The sequence below is a fragment of the Garra rufa genome, chromosome 21 (genome assembly GCF_049309525.1).
Source record: "Garra rufa chromosome 21, GarRuf1.0, whole genome shotgun sequence".
Taxonomy (NCBI): Eukaryota; Metazoa; Chordata; class Actinopteri; order Cypriniformes; family Cyprinidae; genus Garra; species Garra rufa.
In genome coordinates this window covers 41,819,317-41,844,271 of record NC_133381.1, presented here as the reverse complement: position 1 = coordinate 41,844,271, position 24,955 = coordinate 41,819,317, and the positions used below count along the sequence as shown (strand labels likewise).

Genomic DNA, 24,955 nt, shown 5'->3' with positions numbered 1-24,955 from the left:
TTCATTTTATTTATTTTTCATATATATATATATATATATATATACAGTAGTCAACATTCGAAGTGGATCAAAAAACTTCATCAAAGTTGTCCTAAGATAAGAACGGGTATTCTTTTTGGTTTTAGGACAAAATTTAATGAAAGGTTTTGATCCACTTCGAATGTTGACTACTGTATATATATATGTATATGTATATGTATATGTATGTTTTTTAAGTTAGGTTAGGGTTAGGGTTAAACAAAAATTATTATTATTATTATTATTAATTTTATTTATTGAACACTAAGATTTTTAATGTGTTTTAAAGAAGTCTCTTCTGTTCACCAAGCCTGAATTTATTTGATCCAAAGTGAAGTAAAAACAGTAAAATTTTGAAATATTTTTACTATTTAAAATAACTGCTTTCTATTTGAATATATTTTAACATGTAATTTATTCCTGTTACCAAAGCTGTATTTTCAGCATCATTACTCTAGTCTTCAGTGTCACTAGAGTGATGATGCTAAAAATTCAGCTTTTTCACAGGAATAAATTACATTTTAGAAATAGTCAAATAGAAAACATTATTTAAAATAAATAATAATTTTTTTTTTTTTTTAATTTTACAGTTTTTGCTGTACTTTGGATCAAATAAATGCAGGCTTGATGAGCAGAAGAGACTTTAAAAATGTTTAAAAACTTAGCTAGAACTGCTAGTGTATCTTTATTTTTTAAATATTTTTATTGTAGTTTTAATTTTAGTTATTTTATTACATCATGTTAGACTAATATGAAACGAGAATTTTTTATAAAATAAGTCAAAAATAAAATATTTTATTTCAGTTAAAATTTATTTTACCAAGTAACTTTTTATGATTTTATAGTTTTAGTTAACTATACTAATCCTGCTGAGAAAATGCTTTAAAGTAAAAAAAAAATATATATATATATATATATATATAAAATATTTTAACATATTGTTTTTTATTAAATTTAATTTTAATGGCCAGACCTTCAGTGTGCAACTGTGTTATTGCAAGAAACATTATTTTCTTAAAATATTTTTTGTTATGGTCAAATGCATACTAAGTTAGGGTTATGTTTAACATTTAACCTAGAATTTAAACTTAATTCATTTAATAATAATTCTTATTTAAATAAATGTATTCAATAATAATAATTCTTATTTGTTTCTGTTGTTAAAAAAATGTTTTAAACTGGTAATTAAACTCATTTGATCATATAAAATCTACATAATATTGAATTTAAATGTAATTTTCTGAGGGTTTTCTTCTGAAGCATTTGTTGAAACGGAACAAAGCACCGACCTCCAGGCCCTCTTTGTGAAATATGCGTGAAACATTAAACGTGTTTCATTATCAGGGAGTGTTCTTGACGAAAGCCTTTGTCTAATTGCGAGCACATGTTGATTTTGTGGTGTAATGTGAAGAATCCTTATCAGATTTGATTTACCAAATTCGTTAACCTTTGCGTTCGCGTCGCTCCAGGCCCCGAGCGCCATCATTTAGATTAAATTAAGCGCTCTGTGTGTTTTTTGTTTTCTCAGTTTCACCCTTGATTAGCTTGCGCGGCGAGGTCACGTTTAGCATAATAGTCCCCGTGTCCTTAATGAGGAATTCTGGACGTCTGACAGATTCTCCTCTGCCTTGAGACACGTCTTCTACATCATTTGATCCCGTGCAGTTATTTTGATGTTTATGCAAATCGCATTTTATCATTAGTATTGTAGAGCAACATATTTACGTCCAGATACTGAATCTAATGAGCTATGATCGAATCATATTTGACGTTGCATTAGGACCAATCTGAGGATTTTACACCTTGCTAATATGGCCAGTCTTCCGGCGTAAACGGTCAAACGTTATTTTTCCAAGTGAAGGGGGAAAGAAATCAATTTTCTCTGATAACAGACGATTAAGCGTTGTGTGTTGGCAGATGTTTGGAATTGACCTTCATTAACCAAAGTCCTCGTTAACAGCAGGAGTTGTAGATTGTGTTTTATTTCGAAGAAAAGAAAATAATACTTTGATTAATTAAGGATACATTAAATTGCCAGTAAAGACGTTTGTAATGTTAATGTAGAAAAAAAAAAAAAAATTCAAGTAAATGCTGTTCTTTTAAACTTTCTATTCATCTGTGAATCCTGAAAAATAAAATGTATAATGATTTTCACAAAAAATATTGGGCAGCACAACAACGGTGTTTTAGTGCCACATAGATTTTTTTAAATCTAAGATTATGAGATTAAAGTCGTAATATTTAGAGAATAAAGTTGAAATATTTTGACAAAGTCAAATTTTGAAAATAAAGTTGAAATATTTCCACAGTAAAAATTTTGAGAATAAAGTCAAAATTACGAGAATAAAGTTGAAATATTGTGTCGAAGTCAAAATTTTGAGAATAAAGTCAAAATTACGAAAATAAAGTTGAAATATTGTAACAAAGTCAAAATTTTGCGAATAAAGTCAAAATTACGAGAATAAAGTTGAAATATTGTGTCGAAGTCAAAATTTTGCGAATAAAGTCAAAATTACGAGAATAAAGTTGAAATATTGTGTGGAAGTCAAAATTTTGCGAATAAAGTCAAAATTACGAGAATAAAGTTGAAATATTGTGTGGAAGTCAAAATTTTGAGAATAAAGTCAAAATTACGAGAATAAAGTTGAAATATTGTGTCGAAGTCAAAATTTTGCGAATAAAGTCAAAATTACGAGAATAAAGTTGAAATATTGTGTGGAAGTCAAAATTTTGAGAATAAAGTCAAAATTACGAAAATAAAGTTGAAATATTGTAACAAAGTCAAAATTTTGAGAATAAAGTCAAAATTACGAAAATAAAGTTGAAATATTGTAACAAAGTCAAAATTTTGAGAATAAAGTCAAAATTACGAAAATAAAGTTGAAATATTGTAACAAAGTCAAAATTTTGAGAATAAAGTCAAAATTACGAAAATAAAGTTGAAATATTGTAACAAAGTCAAAATTTTGAGAATAAAGTCAAAATTATGAGAATAAAGTTGAAATATTGTGTCGAAGTCAAAATTTTGCGAATAAAGTCAAAATTACGAGAATAAAGTTGAAATATTGTGTGGAAGTCAAAATTTTGCGAATAAAGTCAAAATTACGAGAATAAAGTTGAAATATTGTGTGGAAGTCAAAATTTTGAGAATAAAGTCAAAATTACGAAAATAAAGTTGAAATATTGTAACAAAGTCAAAATTTTGAGAATAAAGTCAAAATTACGAAAATAAAGTTGAAATATTGTAACAAAGTCAAAATTTTGAGAATAAAGTCAAAATTACGAAAATAAAGTTGAAATATTGTAACAAAGTCAAAATTTTGCGAATAAAGTCAAAATTACGAGAATAAAGTTGAAATATTGTGTCGAAGTCAAAATTTTGCGAATAAAGTCAAAATTACGAGAATAAAGTTGAAATATTGTGTGGAAGTCAAAATTACGAGAATAAAGTTGAAATATTGTGTCGAAGTCAAAATTTTGCGAATAAAGTCAAAATTACGAGAATAAAGTTGAAATATTGTGTGGAAGTCAAAATTTTGAGAATAAAGTCAAAATTACGAAAATAAAGTTGAAATATTGTAACAAAGTCAAAATTTTGAGAATAAAGTCAAAATTACGAAAATAAAGTTGAAATATTGTAACAAAGTCAAAATTTTGAGAATAAAGTCAAAATTACGAAAATAAAGTTGAAATATTGTAACAAAGTCAAAATTTTGAGAATAAAGTCAAAATTACGAAAATAAAGTTGAAATATTGTAACAAAGTCAAAATTTTGAGAATAAAGTCAAAATTACGAAAATAAAGTTGAAATATTGTAACAAAGTCAAAATTTTGCGAATAAAGTCAAAATTATGAGAATAAAGTTGAAATATTGTGTCGAAGTCAAAATTTTGCGAATAAAGTCAAAATTACGAGAATAAAGTTGAAATATTGTGTCGAAGTGAAAATTTTGAGAATAAAGTCAAAATCACGAAAATAAAGTTGAAATATTGTGACAAAGTCAAAATTTTGAGAATAAAGTCAAAATTACGAAAATAAAGTTGAAATATTGTAACAAAGTCAAAATTTTGCGAATAAAGTCAAAATTACGAGAATAAAGTTGAAATATTGTGTCGAAGTCAAAATTTTGCGAATAAAGTCAAAATTACGAGAATAAAGTTGAAATATTGTGTCGAAGTAAAAATTTTGAGAATAAAGTCAAAATTACGAAAATAAAGTTGAAATATTGTAACAAAGTCAAAATTTTGAGAATAAAGTCAAAATTACGAAAATAAAGTTGAAATATTGTAACAAAGTCAAAATTTTGAGAATAAAGTCAAAATATTTTTCAAATAAAGTTGAAATTACAAAAATAAACTCAATATTTTAAGAATAAAGTTCAAAAGATATTTCGAGAATAGAGTTGAAATATTTTGAGAATAAAGTCAAAATTACGAGAATAAAGTTGAAATATTTCAACAATAAAGTCAAAATTTTGAGAATAAAGTCAAAATTACGAGAATAAAGTTGAAATATTGTGACAGTCAAAATTTTGAGAATAAAGTCAAAATGACGAGAATAAAGTTGAAATATTGTGACAAAGTCAAAATTTTGAGAATAAAGTCAAAATATTTTTCAAATAAAATTGAAATTACAAGAATAAAGTCACAATATTTTGAGAATAAAGTTCAAAAGATATTTCGAGAATAGAGTTGAAATATTTTGAGAATAAAGTCAAAATTACGAGAATAAAGTTGAAATGATCGAATCATATTTGCCGTTGCATTAGGACCAATCTGAGGATTTTACACCTTGCTAATATGGCCAGTCTTCCGGCGTAAACGGTCAAACGTTATTTTTCCAAGTGAAGGGGGAAAGAAATCAATTTTCTCTGATAACAGACGATTAAGCGTTGTGTGTTGGCAGATGGTTGGAATTGACCTTCATTAACCAAAGTCCTCGTTAACAGCAGGAGTTGTAAATTGTGTTTTATTTCGAAGAAAAGAAAATAATACTTTGATTAATTAAGGATACATTAAATTGCCAGTAAAGACGTTTGTAATGTTAATGTAAAAAAAAAAAAAAAAAAAAAAAAAAAATTCAAGTAAATGCTGTTCTTTTAAACTTTCTATTCATCTGTGAATCCTGAAAAATAAAATGTATAATGATTTTCACAAAAAATATTGGGCAGCACAACAACGGTGTTTTAGTGCCACATAGATTTTTTTAAATCTAAGATTATGAGATTAAAGTCGTAATATTTAGAGAATAAAGTTGAAATATTTTGACAAAGTCAAATTTTGAAAATAAAGTTGAAATATTTCCACAGTAAAAATTTTGAGAATAAAGTCAAAATTACGAGAATAAAGTTGAAATATTGTGTCGAAGTCAAAATTTTGAGAATAAAGTCAAAATCACGAAAATAAAGTTGAAATATTGTGACAAAGTCAAAATTTTGAGAATAAAGTCAAAATTACGAAAATAAAGTTGAAATATTGTAACAAAGTCAAAATTTTGCGAATAAAGTCAAAATTACGAGAATAAAGTTGAAATATTGTGTCGAAGTCAAAATTTTGCGAATAAAGTCAAAATTACGAGAATAAAGTTGAAATATTGTGTGGAAGTCAAAATTTTGCGAATAAAGTCAAAATTACGAGAATAAAGTTGAAATATTGTGTGGAAGTCAAAATTTTGAGAATAAAGTCAAAATTACGAGAATAAAGTTGAAATATTGTGTCGAAGTCAAAATTTTGCGAATAAAGTCAAAATTACGAGAATAAAGTTGAAATATTGTGTGGAAGTCAAAATTTTGAGAATAAAGTCAAAATTACGAAAATAAAGTTGAAATATTGTAACAAAGTCAAAATTTTGAGAATAAAGTCAAAATTACGAAAATAAAGTTGAAATATTGTAACAAAGTCAAAATTTTGAGAATAAAGTCAAAATTACGAAAATAAAGTTGAAATATTGTAACAAAGTCAAAATTTTGAGAATAAAGTCAAAATTACGAAAATAAAGTTGAAATATTGTAACAAAGTCAAAATTTTGAGAATAAAGTCAAAATTATGAGAATAAAGTTGAAATATTGTGTCGAAGTCAAAATTTTGCGAATAAAGTCAAAATTACGAGAATAAAGTTGAAATATTGTGTGGAAGTCAAAATTTTGCGAATAAAGTCAAAATTACGAGAATAAAGTTGAAATATTGTGTGGAAGTCAAAATTTTGAGAATAAAGTCAAAATTACGAAAATAAAGTTGAAATATTGTAACAAAGTCAAAATTTTGAGAATAAAGTCAAAATTACGAAAATAAAGTTGAAATATTGTAACAAAGTCAAAATTTTGAGAATAAAGTCAAAATTACGAAAATAAAGTTGAAATATTGTAACAAAGTCAAAATTTTGCGAATAAAGTCAAAATTACGAGAATAAAGTTGAAATATTGTGTCGAAGTCAAAATTTTGCGAATAAAGTCAAAATTACGAGAATAAAGTTGAAATATTGTGTGGAAGTCAAAATTACGAGAATAAAGTTGAAATATTGTGTCGAAGTCAAAATTTTGCGAATAAAGTCAAAATTACGAGAATAAAGTTGAAATATTGTGTGGAAGTCAAAATTTTGAGAATAAAGTCAAAATTACGAAAATAAAGTTGAAATATTGTAACAAAGTCAAAATTTTGAGAATAAAGTCAAAATTACGAAAATAAAGTTGAAATATTGTAACAAAGTCAAAATTTTGAGAATAAAGTCAAAATTACGAAAATAAAGTTGAAATATTGTAACAAAGTCAAAATTTTGAGAATAAAGTCAAAATTACGAAAATAAAGTTGAAATATTGTAACAAAGTCAAAATTTTGAGAATAAAGTCAAAATTACGAAAATAAAGTTGAAATATTGTAACAAAGTCAAAATTTTGCGAATAAAGTCAAAATTATGAGAATAAAGTTGAAATATTGTGTCGAAGTCAAAATTTTGCGAATAAAGTCAAAATTACGAGAATAAAGTTGAAATATTGTGTCGAAGTGAAAATTTTGAGAATAAAGTCAAAATCACGAAAATAAAGTTGAAATATTGTGACAAAGTCAAAATTTTGAGAATAAAGTCAAAATTACGAAAATAAAGTTGAAATATTGTAACAAAGTCAAAATTTTGCGAATAAAGTCAAAATTACGAGAATAAAGTTGAAATATTGTGTCGAAGTCAAAATTTTGCGAATAAAGTCAAAATTACGAGAATAAAGTTGAAATATTGTGTCGAAGTAAAAATTTTGAGAATAAAGTCAAAATTACGAAAATAAAGTTGAAATATTGTAACAAAGTCAAAATTTTGAGAATAAAGTCAAAATTACGAAAATAAAGTTGAAATATTGTAACAAAGTCAAAATTTTGAGAATAAAGTCAAAATATTTTTCAAATAAAGTTGAAATTACAAAAATAAACTCAATATTTTAAGAATAAAGTTCAAAAGATATTTCGAGAATAGAGTTGAAATATTTTGAGAATAAAGTCAAAATTACGAGAATAAAGTTGAAATATTTCAGCAATAAAGTCAAAATTTTGAGAATAAAGTCAAAATTACGAGAATAAAGTTGAAATATTGTGACAGTCAAAATTTTGAGAATAAAGTCAAAATGACGAGAATAAAGTTGAAATATTGTGACAAAGTCAAAATTTTGAGAATAAAGTCAAAATATTTTTCAAATAAAATTGAAATTACAAAAATAAAGTCAAAATATTTTGAGAATAAAGTTCAAAAGATATTTTGAGAATAAAGTTGAAATATTTTGACAACAAAGTCAAAATTACAAGAATAAAGTCACAATATTTTGAGAATAAAGTTCAAAAGATATTTCGAGAATAGAGTTGAAATATTTTGAGAATAAAGTCAAAATTACGAGAATAAAGTTGAAATGATCGAATCATATTTGCCGTTGCATTAGGACCAATCTGAGGATTTTACACCTTGCTAATATGGCCAGTCTTCCGGCGTAAACGGTCAAACGTTATTTTTCCAAGTGAAGGGGGAAAGAAATCAATTTTCTCTGATAACAGACGATTAAGCGTTGTGTGTTGGCAGATGTTTGGAATTGACCTTCATTAACCAAAGTCCTCGTTAACAGCAGGAGTTGTAGATTGCACATAGCGCACCCCTTGGTGATTTCATGTTTCCCATTCCCTAAAACCCCAGCGAGGAGCTCCAGCCGTCGTCACAGAATCCGCAAACAAACAGATCCTCTGTTAAATGAGGAGCGGCACACTACCCTGAGACCTGGCACACGCCGCCCGCTTTAATAATCCAATTTAACATCCGCCTGCATCCTGTAGTCCTGTTAGTCCCAGTTTTGGGAATACGCCCACTCTGTCGGGAGGGTCGCTTTATTCCTGGCGCGCTCCCGCAATTGGATTTGCATTGGGAAAAATCGCAATCTGACGCCCACAATTAGCGTCAAAGAGGGAGCGCAGACCTCTGCTGCGGGGACATTTCAATAATCTTCTTAAAGGGGGCGAATCGATTAAAACAATGAGCTCCAATCCTGGATTCTCCGGCATCCCGTTGGAATGAATGTGGCGGGACAGCTGCTTCTGCCGCTCTGATAAGCCTCGTCAATGAACACACTCCTCTGGTTAACAGGAACTATGCTATCTGATAGCAGACTCATACACTACCAGTCAAACCTTTGAAAACTGTCAAGGCTCTTCTGCTCACCTAGGCTGCATTTATTTGATCAAAAACACAGTAAGAAATGTGAAATACTATTAGAGTTTAAACTAGCTGTTTTTATGTGAATATCTGTTAAACTGTAATCTATTTCTGTGATCAAAGATGAATTTTCAGCATCATTACTGCAGTCTTCAGTGTCACATGATCTTTCAGAAATCATTCTAATATGCTGATTTGCCGCTCACAAAACTATTTACTTTGTGGAAATCACTTGAATGTTTAGGGCAAGTAAAATTAAAAAAAAAAATAAAAAGCTTTTATTTGTTAAGGATGCATTAAAGGGCCAGTAAAGACATTTATAATGTTACAAAATGTCTAATAAATGCTGTTCTTTTGAACTTTCTATTCATCTTAAAAATAAAATAAGATAAAATGTATCACAGTTTTCACAAAAAAAAAATATTGGGCAGCACATCGACGGTGTTTTGGTGCCACGTGAAAAAAAAAAATTAAGATTACAAGATTAAAGTCGTAATATTTCGAGAATAAAGTCAAAATTAAAAGAATAAAGTCGAAATATTTTGAAAATAAAGTCGTAATTTGGAGAATACACTCAAAATATTTTGAGATTCTAAATGTTTCAACAATATAAAAGAGAATAAACTCAACATTTTTTGAGAATAAAGTCAAAATTACTTGAATAAAGTCAAAATATTTTGAGAATAAAGTCGAAATTTGGAGAATACACTCAATATTTCAAGAATAACATTGAAATATTTCAACAATAAAGTCAAAATAATGAGAATAAACTCAAAATTTTTAGAGAATACAGTCGAAAAATTTCAATAAAGTCAAAATTACTAGAATAAAGTTGAAATATTTTGCGAATAAAGGCGAAATTTTAAGAATACACTCAAAATATTTTGAGAATAAATAAATGTTTTGGGAATAAAGCTGAAATTAAATGACTAATTTGTGGGAATTAGGAGATTAAAGTTATAATACTTTGAGAGTTTGTTCTAGCCTTATTTCGACTTTATTCTCAAAACACTTTGACTTTGTTCTCAAAACATTTAGACTTTTTTCTCGTAATTTTGACTTTTCTCAAACACTTTGATTTCATTCTCAAAACTTTATTCTTGTAATTTCAACTTCCTTCTCGAAATACTTCAATTTAATCTAAGATTTTAGATTTTTTTATTTTTTATTTTATGTGGCACTAAAACGCAGTCATAGTTTTCAACATTGCTAATAATCAAATGTTCGTTGAGCAGCACATCAGCATATTAGAATGATTTCTGAAGAATCATGTGACACTGAAGACTGCAGCAATGATGCTGAAAATTCAGCTTTGATCACAGAAATCAATTACATTTGAACAGATATTCACACAGAAAACAGCTATTTCAACTGATAATAATATTTCACATTTTTTACAGTATTTTTGATCAAATAAAAACAGCCTTGGTGAGCAGAAGGGACTTTTTTCACAAAAATGTCCAGGTTTTGTGTGGCTGTGTGTGAGTCAGTTTAATTAGCAGCCGCAGCTAATGAGTCTCTGTGGGCAGGAGGTGCGTTGTGTTCAGATTAATTAGAACATTTAAGTTTGTTAGTAACGCAGCTAAACGAACGGCGTCTCCGAGGAGGAGCTCGTCAGCGCCCGCGGTGATCTCCCTTCGCCGTAATCTATTAAGGCGCCGCTTTTATCTCACCTCGCCCTTGTCATATTTTATGGATTTTTTCATAAACACTGCCTATACTTCATAAATGTCTCAATTTTCTAGTCTATTAACATTACTTGAGAAGCAGTTGATAAAAGAGGCAGGCAAGCATGAAATAATGCCCCAATAATATGAAGCGCTGCAGGCTAGAGCAGTGGGGCGGCTCTTCAGCGCCAGAACAATGCTAGGATGCTATCAGCTCCAATAAAAGAGCCAGCGATCACTTACTGCGCCAGAGACACAGGGGCAATTGAGCTCAAGAAAAATCAGTCCTGCTTTCATCTGCCATCATCACCATCATCTTCATCATCACAGATCACACTCTTCCTCATCAGATCCACCCGCGTCTCTTTGTGAACCCCAGCCAAACAAGTCAAATCTAATATTGTTCACCAGGTTCAATCTATATATTAATATCGGCATTTCATGTTATTAATTTATAGATTTTATTGCTTTATTTTACATTTAAAATTTAACAATTACATGCACTAAAAATAGTAAAATACTATAAATCTAGCTACAAAAAAATCTGTGCATGTTTTTCAACACTAAATTAATGCATGGAAAATAGTTTTTTATTTCATATTTTATTTAATTAATTAATATTACTGCTTTATTTTACATGTATCATTTAACAATTATATGCACTAATGAAACTGTATCTGGAGAAACTAATTATATCTAATATTTTTCTTTAATTGTACAAACAAATGCATCTGAAACCAAAGATTGTTGCAAACGCAAGATGTTTAATGCTACTAAAATACTATAAATCGAGCTACAAATAATCAAGGCTTTTTTTCAACATTAAATGAATGCATGGAAGAATTATTTTTAGTTATTTTATATTTAATTTAATTATTTTATATTACTAATATATTTGTATTGCTTTATTTTTCTATTAACATTTAATAATTACATGCACTAATGAAACTACATGGAAAAACAAATGATATCTAATATTTTAACAATATTCAGTCTGTAAAAAAAACAGAAATTATGCAAACAAATGCATCTGAAACCAAAGATTGTTAAAAACAAAAGATGTTTAATGCTACTAAAATACTATAAATCTAGCTACAAATAATAAAGACATTTTTAAAACTAAATTAATACATGGATGAATGATTTTTAGTCATTTCTTATTTCATTTAATTATTTTATATTGCTAATATAATGATTGTATTGCTTTATTTTACATTTATCATTTAATTAAAAAAATTTTTATTTAATAATTTCACAATATTCAGTCCGTAAATAAAACAGAAATTATGCAAACAAATGCATCTGAAGACATTTTTAACACTAAATTAATTCATGGAAGAATGATTTTTTGTCATTTAATATTTTATTAGTTATTTTATATTACTAATATATTTTTGTTGCTTTATTTTACATTTAACATTTAATAATTACATGCACTAATGAAACTGTACCTGGAAAACAAATGATATCTAATATTTTCACAATATTCAGTCTGTCTTAATATTGTTTGTAAATAACACAGAAATTATGCAAACAAATGCATCTGAAACCAACAATTGTTAAAAACACAAGATGTTGAAGGGTAGTAAAATATTATAAATCTAGCTACAAATAATCAAGACATTTTTAACACTAAATGATCAAATTCATAAATTCATGTTGAGATTAATGTTTTCAATACAGCATTTTGAAAACAGAAATATTAAATGATTTAAATAACTCAAAAGATGCTTTAAAAATGAAAGTAAATCTGCCAGCAGCAATGTTTTAATTACTGAATCATTCATTCATTTGATTCGTTCGAACGGCTGATTCATTCAGGAATTAAGCAAGTGACTGTCTTTATGAAAGGGAAATTGAATCATTTCACTAGATTGGTTTAAAAACACACGTTGATTCATAAACCAAACAGCGCTGTGTTTGAGTGGAGATGCGCAGCGGCTCAGTTGTGACTTGTTTCAGACTATTTTTGACGACGAAACAAAGCAAAATCAGGCGATAGTGTTATAGTCAGACAATGTAAGTCTCTTAATAATAACTTATTGTTGATTTAACTGTTGTATTAAATCAATATCTCATTTACAAAGTCCTTAAAAATCATTAAAAGCTGTCGCTCATCTTTAGTTGATCGTGATCTCACAAAGTTCCATTATAATCAGTTGTGGTCTCTTTACTGCACAATCAATCTCTCATTTACACTCGCTCTACACTTTGTTTATGATAGGATTGGTGAGATATGTCTGTGATACATTACTCAACGTTGCAAAAACACAGAATCCTTTGAAGCTCCCCTGAGTGCAAACACAACCAGTGTTGGGGAAAGTTACTTTCAAAAGTAATGCGTTACAATATTGAGTTACTCCCTAAAAAGTAACTAATTACGTTACTTAGTTACTTTTTATGGAAAGGAATGCGTTATGTTACTTTTGCGTTACTTTTTAACTCTGGGCAGGGCTTGCTTGTTTGTTTTTAATATAAAAAGTTCTATTTTTGTCAAATGTAAAAGCCTCTTCACAGCAAAAGCCTCAGGCTTAGAGAAAAGTAAATTGACGTCTGTACAGTAGACCGCAGAAGAAAAAAATGTCAACTCTTCAGCAATAAAAAAAGAAAACAAATGTTAGATTATCTTGAGTCATTTTTGCTTATTACTATGGATGAATTGGATCATCGAAGGTCGGCAGCAAAGACATCGGTTATATTATTTAACATATTTAACATATTTAACACATTTTGAGGAATACTGTATCTGTTTGTTTAGTGAGATGTGCATCGTAACTGTTGCACTGATTATTTATAAAATTATATAACATATTATAATGCTGTTTATAAGAAATTATGCATGCATTATAATGCATTAAGAATGACTTTGTAATGCATTATAAATACAGGCTTCATAGAAAGTGTTACCGAAGCGATATTATTATGTAACTTGCGTTACTTGTAATGCGTTATCCCCAACACTGAACGCAAAAATATGCTGCTCCTAAAGATTTTTACATATTCGCAGGCAGTAGTATTTTTGAAATGGTGTCGCTGTAGAGCCCTGGTGTTGGAGAATAAAATAATACCATGATATATTCACAATTTGCTAAATAATATATTATTTTCTGCATAAAATGAGAATTTTTGTCAATAATATAAAAATAAGTTTACGGTAAAATTATTTTCTCATTATTATTTTCTCATTAATGTAAATCTTTTAACTTTTAAATTAGAATAAATTACATAGTATCATGATATAAAATAAATAATTTAAAATAAATCATAATCATACTAAATAAAATAAATACATTTAAATAAAATAAATCATAAATCTAAATCATATTTTGTCATTTTCTCCATAGAATGAGACTTTTTCTCTTAATATAATGTACTAATTTTACATTAAAATGTTTGTATTATGCTGTATTTTCATTTATATCAGTTTTAACTTAAATTAATATACCTTTCTATATAAATAATGTAATTTTGTGCATAGGGTAAGGCTTTTTATTTTTATTTTCCTGTAAAATGTAATATGCAGTGATTTTATTTAAATCAGAATACAATAATACCATGATATATTCACAATTTGCTAAATAATATTTATTTTCTGCATAGAATGAGAATTTTTCTATCAACAATATAAAAGTAATTTTACGGTAAACTGTTTGTAATATGCAATGCTTTTTTTATTTAAATCAGAATAAATTAAATAATACTTTGAAATGTATAAATAATTTGCTGTCTAAATATTTCATTATTTTCTGATTAACATAACAGTAATTCTACAGTAAAATGTTTGTAATATGTAATCTTTTTACCTATAAATTAGAATAAATTATGTAATATTATGACATAAATAATTTGCCTAAATCATAAATTATTTTCTTCACAGAATGAGACTTTTCCTCTTATAATGTAATATGGTCTTTTTTAATGAGTTTTTACTTAAATTAATATAATTATCTATATAAATAATGTAATTTTCTGCATAGGATAAGACTGTTTCTCATTATTTTACAGTAAAATGTAATTAGAATAAATTACATAGTATCATGATATATAAAAAATAATTTTAAATAAATCATGCTAAATAAAATAAATACATTTACATTAAAATAAATCATAAACCTAAATCATATTTTAAGACTTTTTCTCTTAATATAATGTAGTAATTTTACAGTAAAATGTTTGTAATATGCTGTATTTTTATTTAAATCAGTCTTTACTTCAATTAATATAATTTTATATATGAATAATGTCATTTTCTGCATTGAATGAGAATTTTAATCAATAATATAAAACTAACTTTACAGTAAAATGTTTGCAACATGTAATCTTTTTACCTTTAAATTAGAATATAGAATATATATAAATATATAATATAAATATATAATTTCAAGAGAGTTTTTCTGCAGTATAATAATCTGCTCTTATAATGCAGTAATTTTACAGTAAAATGTTTGTAATATGCTGTATTTTCATTTATATCATTTTCATTTATTATCATTATATATATATAACTCTTGAAATTATTTATTTACACACACACACACACACACACACACACATATATATATATATATATATATATAATTTCAAGAGAGTTTTTCTCTTAATATAATGTAGTAATTTTACAGTAAAATGTTTGTAATCTGCTCTATTTTTATTTAAATCAGTCTTTACTTCAATTAATATAATTTTATATATGAATAATGTCATTTTCTGCATTTAATGAGAATTTTTTATCAATAATATAAAAGTATTTTTACAGTAAAATGTTTGCAATATGTAATCTTTTTACCTTTAAATTAGAATAAATTATATAGTATCATGATATATATAAATATATAATTTCAAGAGAGTTTTTCTGCAGTATAATAATCTGCTCTTATAATGCAGTAATTTTACAGTAAAATGTTTGTAATATGCTGTATTTTCATTTATATCATTTTCATTTATTATATATATATATATATATATATATATATATATATATATATATATATATAAATAACTCTCTTGAAATTATTTATTTACATATATATATATGTAAATAAATAATTTCAAGAGAGTTGTTCTCTTAATATAATGTAGTAATTTTACAGTAAAATGTTTGTAATATGCTGTATTTTCATTTATATCATTTTTTACTTAAATTGATACAACTTTCTACACGAATAATGTCATTTTCTCCATAGAATAAGACTTTTTCTCATTATTTTACTGTATAATGTAATATGCAATGCTTTTATTCAATTCAGAATAAATGAAAGCCATTATGTAATAAGTATTTAAAATCTAAATAATATTGTTTTTTGCAAAGAATGAGATTTTCTCATGAATGTAGTGCAGTACACTTAAAGTCGACTGTTTGGAAAATGTCATGTTTTTACATTTGACTCAGAAATGATTGAGTGATATCTGCTGATGTTGTGCATCAGTGTTTATTGCATGTGAATGTAGAATATGAGAGGGTCATGTGTGGCGTGTTCAGAGCTCATCACAGGCGTGTGGCATGTTTTTAAACTCTAAAGCGCTGAAAACAGCACAATATCTCTGAAAGACAAATTCCGTGCTCGTCGGGTGGATTGTGTGTTGCGTTGTGCAGATGGAAGATGCAGATATAAAAGCTGAATAATAAATGTTGTATTTGAAGACCAGCGAGGGCTGTCCGCTCTCATCACGTCCAGCGCCGTGTGACCGTCCCATTACTATGGTAACCAGGGTCTATTCCTGTACGCCGGCGTTTGACGGGACAGACGTTGACACGCAGACGACGCGGCCACAATTAGAGCCGGAGCGCCGCGGGTCGCAGCTCTGTCACGCTCTCCTCTTCATTTATTAAGGAGCTCGAGTCAAAGGCTCATTGATATTAACGTTTATGTTCCATTTACCTTCTTTCTCATCGAGGGCCTCGTCAGAGTCGTACCTCTGAACCCGGCTCCTTCACTTTTCATTAACCGTTGTCATTTTCACCTCATCCACAGATACTAACCTGTTGGAGATCAATAATAGACAGCATCTTCACTTTTATGCAGATTCATTATTCAGATTTCAGCTTCTGCATGATTCTTTCAGAAATTTAAAACAAAATATACTTGGAATAAATAATATGCTTAGTGCTGTCAAATCATTAATCGCATCCAACTGTATATTTGTAATATGTGTATAAATACAGCACTCACACACATGGAATAATATGTTATGCTCATATATTAAATATATTTATAATAATTGTTATATAAAAAAAATATATATACATGTAAATATTTTAAATATGTACACTACCAGTCAAAAGTTTGGACACACTTAATGTTTTTTTTTTTTTTTTTACTTTTTAGTCAAATATTAATTATTAAAAAAAACAATACAATATATATTTTATTTTATTTTATTTTATTATTTTATTTTATTTTATTTTATTTTATTTTATTTTATTTTATTTTATTTTATTTTATTTTATTTTATTTTATTTTATTTTATTTTATTTTATTATTTTATTTTATTTTATTTTATTTTATTTTATTTTATTTTCAAATTGTGCCAAGGAATGATTCTCAGTTTGTTTTTAAGAAAAACTGAAGTTAAGAATTTTTTTCACATGGAAATTTTTTTTTTTCTGACAGTCATTTCTTGGCACAATTTGTATTTGAAAATCAAATCAAATCAAATCAAATCAAATCAAATAAAAATATATTGTACTGTTTTTCAAAATAATTAATATTTGACTAAAAAAAACTAAAAAATAAGTCAAGTATGTCCAAACTTTTGACTGGTAGTGTATACTATATGTGTTTGTGTGTGTGTGTGTGTGTGTGTGTGTGTGTGTGTGTGTGTGTGTGTGTGTGTGTATAATAACTATACACAGTACTTGCACATATATTAATGTAAACAAAAAAAAATATTTTTTTGATGCGATAATTGTAATAAATCTTTTGACAGCACAAATTTTTTTATTTAAGTTTTAAGTTTTAGGCCCCATAAGATGTAGATACCATTTTATCATTAATATAATTATTATTATTATTATTTTGCTGTATTATTATTAATATTCTAATGTCAATTAACTGTAAATGCAAAAAGACCCTCATCACTGTTTTTTTTTTTTGTAAATTTTATTATTATTTTTAGTAAAGATTACTATTAGATTCATGGAAAAGTGTCATGAAAATAAAAATGATCATAAAATAGAATTAATTTACTTTATGAAAATGTAAATTAATCTGCCACATTTAGATCCCGTTTTATCATTATTTTTTATTTATTTATTTTTGCAGTTTTATCATTAATATTTATTAATATTTTAATGCAAAAAGACCCTCATCACTGTGCTTTTTACTTTTATTTTCATTTAAGATTCATATTAGATTCTTGGTAATACAATACAGTCATTTTTATAGTACTTTTTTTTTTTTTTTTTACATTGAAATCAGAATAAAGTAACACCATGATATCCTAATAATTTGCTATCTAAATAAAATACAATATCATTATTTTTTGTTTATTTGAATAAATTTTTTTTTGTGTGTATTGCATTAGAGAGATGTGTGGGGTAAAATGTATTTAATTGTCATGAAAATATACACAGTGCAAAAACAGTTTAATAATCCTAAAATATATCATTAACTTTCATTATGAAAATTAAATTATTGTGCCACATTTAGATCCCATTTTTTCACTGTAACATTATTTTCGTGCCAATTTACAGAAAAATAAACATCTGTAAATGGTATTATTTTCCTTTTAGATTCTTGTTAATGAAATACAGTACATTTTTGTAATGCAATATTAATTTTACATATAAATTAATATAATTTGCTCAATAATACATCATTCTTTTTCATATTCAAAGTAGAATTTATTTTCTTTATGAAAACAAATTAATGTGCCACATTTAGATTCCGTTTTATCAGTGTAACATTATTTTCATGCCAATTTACAGAAAAATAAATCTGTAAATGTTATAAAAATGTTTTTTTCTTTTAGATTCTCCTTAATTCTCAGTGAATTTTTGTAATGCAATACTGTTTTTACATTTACACCACTAAATTAATATAATATGCTCAATAATACAGCTTATCAGTTTATTTTTCTTAAAATATTTCCTTTATTAGAATATATGTGCATGACTTGACAGGTTTTGTGTGCCTATAATTATCTATCCATATGTACGAAAAAAAAAATATTATAAAGAGCATTTCACGTAAATGTGCTGTAAAATAATCAAATGAAAGGGGTAAATGTTAACCTGGCACTAATAGTGTAGATGTTTTTTAATAGAAAACACTCCAGAGCCTCATATACTGAAATAAAACTCTGTCTTATCTGAGCTGCGTGGTCAAATAAAAGGCAGATGTAAAAGCCTGTGCCGTTTGCTAGTAAGGATGTGTTTGTGTGTGGTGTTTGATGAAGTCACACTGCCATCTCTTGAGCAGATGTCAAACTGCAGTGGTGTGGCGTTTCTGCGTTTGTGTGAGGTTTGTGATGTGACAAGGCCTGACGTGAGCCGCGGGTCCGGATGCGAGACGCAGACCCTCACAAACCGGACCAGACCCCCTCGGATCCCGGCATCGGGGCAGACGTCGCGCCCCTCGGCCCAAACGCCCCGGCATTAGGCAGATTAGCGGGAAAGCGCATAATGCGGGATGATGGAATTTGTCATCATTTGCATTGTCCTGGAAAGATGCTGCTTGATAGAGCGACGCGTGGCGGGTCCTGGCATGTCCCGCGGGCAGGTCACGGGGTTTTTGTGGGATGTGCATCAGTCGAAAAAGCCTCACAACCAATTTGTCACAGACGCAGAGGTCGAGAGATGACTTTGCCTCCTCACACAGTGACAGAACGCTCTCTGACGGACCATTGGCATGATTTGGAACGTCTCCTGTTTAGATATGATCAAACGTCTGAGAATCTGAGCTTCTGAACATGGCTTATTTCAAACAAATAATATGAACCTGTGTGTTACTCTTGTAGTTCTTGTTGATTTTTTGAATTTTCTGCTTACCCATTTAATCCCAGATTTTTTTCCCAGACATGAAAATATCCCAGTCATGTGTCACCCTTTGAAATAATCAATAGTTATTTATTTATTTATTGGCAAAAGTGTGTAAAAAAAAAATCTTAGCCCACATTCTAGGGTTACTATTATGCATGAAAAACCCTTATAAAACACTGAAAGAAATACTGAGATAAAAGACAACGTATCAACGTATTTCAAAATTGTTACTTTATTGTAACACATATCTTAAAATTGTCTTGTATTTGTAACATTTGAACTTTTGATTTAGTGTAATGTTTTGTCAGTGCAATTTTTAGTGCAATCTTCACTAACAACTGCATTGGGTTTATATTGTAAACCTAAGTTCACATTTTTAACGTTGTACCATACATAAATAAATAAATATGTAACCCTGGAGCATTCTTAAGTCTTAAGTAGCACAGGTATATTTGTAGCAATAGTCGAAAATGCATTGAAATGGTCAAAAATATAGATTTTTTTGGTCCAGGGTCACATATATAATAGCATATATAAATAAATTGAAATATATATTTTTTAATATAATAATTAATTAATATTAATTAATAATTAATATAATAATTAATTTTTAATAAAATTAATATATTTTATTTTATTTTTTACTTTTTTAAATTTATTTAGTTTTATTTTTTTTGCATTTCGGTTTGGTTATTTTAATGTGAAAGAAACATTTAATTCATTGAAGAGATTTTTTTGAAAGAGATCTCATTGAAGAGAATTATTTTTGGAAAAGTGTGTAAAAAAATAGTGTTTTATAGTCACAATTTAAGCGGTGGGATAATGTGTATACTGAATGAACATATTTCTGCAGTCATAAAAATGGTTGTATATCTTAGCCCAGCTATTTGAAACTGTTTGATCACATTCTAGGGTTACTATTATGCATAAAAAAATAAAACGTATAAAACACTGAAAGAAATACTGAGATAAAAGACAACGTATCAACGTATTTCAAAATTGTAACTTTATTGTAGCATATATCATCAAATTGTTTTATTAGTGCTAGTAGTATTGCAACCTCAATATTGTAACTAATTTGTAACATTTTTGATTTAGTGTAACATTTTATCATTGCAACATTGTATTATTTAGTTAGCATTAGTTTTATTTGAAGTAGCCATAAAATGTGAGTTCTGGTTTTAACTGTTATAAGCCTGATGTGAGCGTGCTTGTGTTCCAAAGAGCTGATAGAAAGATGAATAAGCAGCATGAAGCTGACAGGAGTGGATGTGACAGCGTCTGTGGGCATACTGGGTCAGACGGACACAAACACACCCGCTCATCTCTAACACTTACACAGACTCATTCAGATTTCTCTTTCTGAATCCAGTTTCCTTTGTGCATTTGGTGGAGCTATTTATACTCCGCTGGAGTCTCGCTGATCTCCTGTGACGCGTGTTTCAGCAGAGAGACCAGATCAGGGCTGGAGCTTCTCCTGAACGTTTGTGTTTGCAGGAATGTGAAGGAGAATCACCAGAGTAGCTCTCAGTGGCAACCTATGAGATAGAACTGGAAGAGCTCTTCACAAAACCACAACTACCAAAGACCTATCTACACTCACATCCTGCTGTTATAATCTCAGCTCTCTGGAATACTTGATCATGATTGGTCACTAGATACACATGCACTACCATTCAAAACCATTTGGCATCAGTATGATTTATTTATTTTAATTGAAAGGTTAGTCATCTTTTATTTAGTGTTAATCTCATTTTAATTTAGTATTAAATTGTTCATTTTATTATTAATTTAATTATTAATTAGTATCAAATAGTTCATTAAATTGCTAATTGTTAATTTAGTTCTACTTTCATAATAAAATATTACTTTTAGTAAAATTTATTTAATCTTTTTAGTATAAAAACTTATTTTAAATAGTTTTAGAAAGACATTTATAATGCTTCAAAATATTCGATTTCAAATGAATGCTGTTCTTTTAAAGAAAAATCCTGAAAAATATTTTATTTACTTATTTATCTTAATTTAAAGAAATTCATACTTTACATTTTTATTTATTATTAATTTGATTTTAATTTAGTATCAAATAGTTCATTTTAATTTGGTGTTAATGTCATTTTAATTTAGTATTACATTTTTAAATTTTAGTTCTCTTTTCATAATAAAATATTACTTTAAGTAGAATTCATTTATTCTTTTTACTATAAAAACCTATTTTAAATACTTTTATAAAAAAATTTATAATAATGCTTCAAAAGATTTCGATTTCAAATGAATGCTTTTATTTTGAAGAATCAATCCTTAAAAATATTTTAGATTTTTTCTTATTTATTTTAATTTAAAGAAATTTATACTTTAATTTTTTTTATTTAGTATTAATATTTTTTTATTTTAATTTACTATTAAATTGTTGATTTTTAATGTAGTATTCATTTAATTTTAATTTAGTATTAAATTGATCATTTTAATTTAGAATTAATTTAATTTTAATATTGTATTAAAATATACATTTTATTACAAAATATTACTTTTAGTAAGATTAATGTCTTTTAGTATAAAAAACCCATTTCAAATACTTTTATAAAGACATTTGTAATGCTTCAAAAGATTCAAATGAATGCTTTTCTATTGAAGAATCAATCCTGAAAAATATTTAATATTTTTTATTTATTTAATATATATTTATATTATTGATCATTTTAATTTATTATTAATTTAATTTTAATACTGTATTAAAATTAAGTTTATAATTAAATATTACTTAGTAAAATTTATTTAATGTCTTTTTAGTATAATAAAAATATAAATACTTTTAAAAAGACATTTATAATGCTACAAAAGATTTCAATTTCAAATGAATGCTGTTCTTTTGAAGAAACAATCCTGAAAAATATTTTATATTTATTTATTTATTTTAATTGAAAGAAATTCATATTTACATTTTTATTTAGTATTATTTACATTTTAATTTTGCATTACATTGTTAATTTTAATTTAGTATTTAATTACAAAGTAGTATCAAATTGTTCATTGTAATTTAGTATTAAATGTATCAAATTGATAATTCTAATTTAGTATTATGTAATTTTAATATAGTATTAAGTTGATCATTTTAAATAAGTATTAATTTGGTTTTAATATTGTATTAAAATAAAATATTACTTTTAGTAAGATTAATTTATTATCTTTTTTAGTATATATATATACATACACTTTTCACAGCAAAAGCCTCAGGCTTAGAGAAAAGTAAACTGACGTCTGTACAGTAGACCACAGAAGAAAAAATGTCAACTCTTCAGCAATAAAAAAAGAAAACAAATGATTATCTTGAGTAATTTTTGCTTATTAGTATGGATGAATTGGATCATTGAAGGTCGGCAGCAAAGACATCGGTAATAAAATGGGATTAAATACATAAAGGATATTTGTATTATTTAACATATTTAATTATTGCAGGTTTGCGTTGAATTTCACAGTTTTTATTCATTTTGAAGAACACTGGATCTGTTTTTTAGTGAGTGAGATGAATTAATGCATGTTCACATTTATTCTAGAACTAAAGTAACATCTTACTCATGATTTCTCTCAACATGAGGACAGAAGAGCTTTTAATCAATAAATGGAAGAAAAGTAACTCAGATATTTTCTTGTCAATTAAAAAGTAATGCGTTACTTCACTAGTTACTTTGAAAAAGTAACATTATTACGTAACTGGCGTTACTTCTTTCTTCTCACAGGTCCTGAGCACCCGTTTTATTTTAGAACCAGCTCTGAGTTGTTTTGTAAATTGTCTGGAATCGCAAAGAGAAAGTAGTGTTCTGATGTGTTTGAGTGTCTCTAAGTGTGCCGTTCCTCTGCGGGATCAATTATGCATGAAGATCCAGTTGGGATGTGCGTCCATTAGCATACCTGATGGTGCTTTTCCTCTGCTTGTCCTTGACCAGAGCCACTGAATCTGACTGTTCGTCAATAGCGGGTCACTTTCCCCAGCGCGGCCCGTCTTCTGGCAGAGCTCACATCTTTAAGGTCACCTCCGCTGCCAGCGCTCATAAAACAAACAAACAAGATCCCGGGACCTCCGAGATTTCACCGGCAGAACATTAAAATGCCCGAGGAGGAGCATTTACATGCATGTTTCCTTCCGGCCGTCTGACCTTTCAGTTTGGTAAGAAACTATGTGTTTAAGCCCCAAAATAAAGCTTGAAGAAGTTGTGCCGTAAAGAGTTAAACGAAACGCAAGTGGCGTAGTTTGACCCCTATGAATATTAATGCTCTCCCTGGGCTCTATTAAAAATGCATGGGCCGTTGTAGTTGTTGATCAGATTTTGGATGCCCATGCAAATTGGCCTGTCTTCCCTGTCAGCGGCGCAGATGAATAATGTAGTTGTGTTGTATATTCAGGGACACACCATTGACAGTCAATTAACAAGTTTGATTGGTGTGTGAACTCCTTCTTTTGAACTGTTAATTTTATGTAAATAGTATTCCCCAGATCTCCTCCTGGCAGAACGCCGGCGCCGAGTAACCTGAGCGAGCCTCTTAATAATTGATGGCGCCGCACCTGGTTTTTGTTTTTAAATATTATAATAGCCCAGAGGTCTGGCTTTTGATATTCAAATCCAGATACGGCTGCGTGTCGCGGGCCGGCGGAGGCGAGAGGGCTTCCGAAGGCCGGTTTGTTAGAAGACGGTCTCCGCACGTCCCGGATCTCTGATGCCGCTTGATGGCTCATAACTGGAACGCCAATGTCGATTTGTCGCCCAAATAGCGCTCGCAGGTAAATGATGCGCTGATTGATCGGCCGCGAGCTTCGGCCGTCTCTGTAATTTGTAGCGGTGCGGGACGCGGATGAAGATTCATCAGAGCTGACAGGTGAAGCCAGGAGCCGGGAATCACGAGAAAGCCGTATGATTATGGAAATGGATGTGACTCTTTCCTCCCTCCAGCAAAGCGCTGTTTGTTGATCTGCTGTTTCCCAAACTCATCTTGGAAAATGCTGATTTTGTTCAGAGGAGAAAGAGCAGCGGATGAATCTGTAGATGTCATCACGCTTTTGAAGAAAGATTGTGATCTTTGGCTTTAGTTCTGTTGAGAATCAATCTGGCCGTGTTTGGACTCGATGTGTGCAGAGTAGTTTGTCTCTATCACAGAATAACAGAAGGTGATGGGAGTTTGGTTTGAGGATGTTCTCCATCACGGTTGTAATGGACAGCTAAAAGTAAAACCATAAGAAGAAAATATTGCTTGAAATTAATTAAATATACAAATGAAATAAAAATAAATGAAACACTGTTAAGACATTTAAGAATTAATGCCACATAATTATTAAAAACTAATAAAAATGACCAAAACTAAAAAACATAAAAATAAAAATGGAGAAAAAATACTAAACTAACTTGAAAATAGAAATGATAAAAAAATTACATTTAATTGAAATGTTTGTCAATTCCATCTAGTTTAACATACTAAAAATAAAAGTATAAATATAAATGTAATATATAAATAAAACATAATGTAATATAAAAATAAAAATGAATTGTTAAAAAAAAGTTTAGACCATAAAAAGTAAAAAAAAAAAAAAGTCAATAACACAATGGATGGAAACATTTTTCAT

General features: G+C 28.0%; 2 protein-coding genes across 2 annotated transcripts in view; both read left to right on the top strand.

Annotated features, from left to right (window-relative positions):
- dph6 (diphthamine biosynthesis 6) overlaps positions 1–24,955 on the top strand; it is a 91,501-nt gene that overhangs the window by 60,896 nt on the left and 5,650 nt on the right. The window lies entirely within an intron of this gene.
- Positions 18,865–24,955, top strand: part of LOC141296197 (uncharacterized) — a 43,836-nt gene continuing 37,745 nt past the window's right edge. Inside the window, exon 1 of the mRNA XM_073827474.1 lies at positions 18,865–19,179. Coding sequence (XP_073683575.1) covers positions 18,865–19,179 — 315 coding nt within the window. The remainder of the gene's footprint in view (positions 19,180–24,955) is intronic.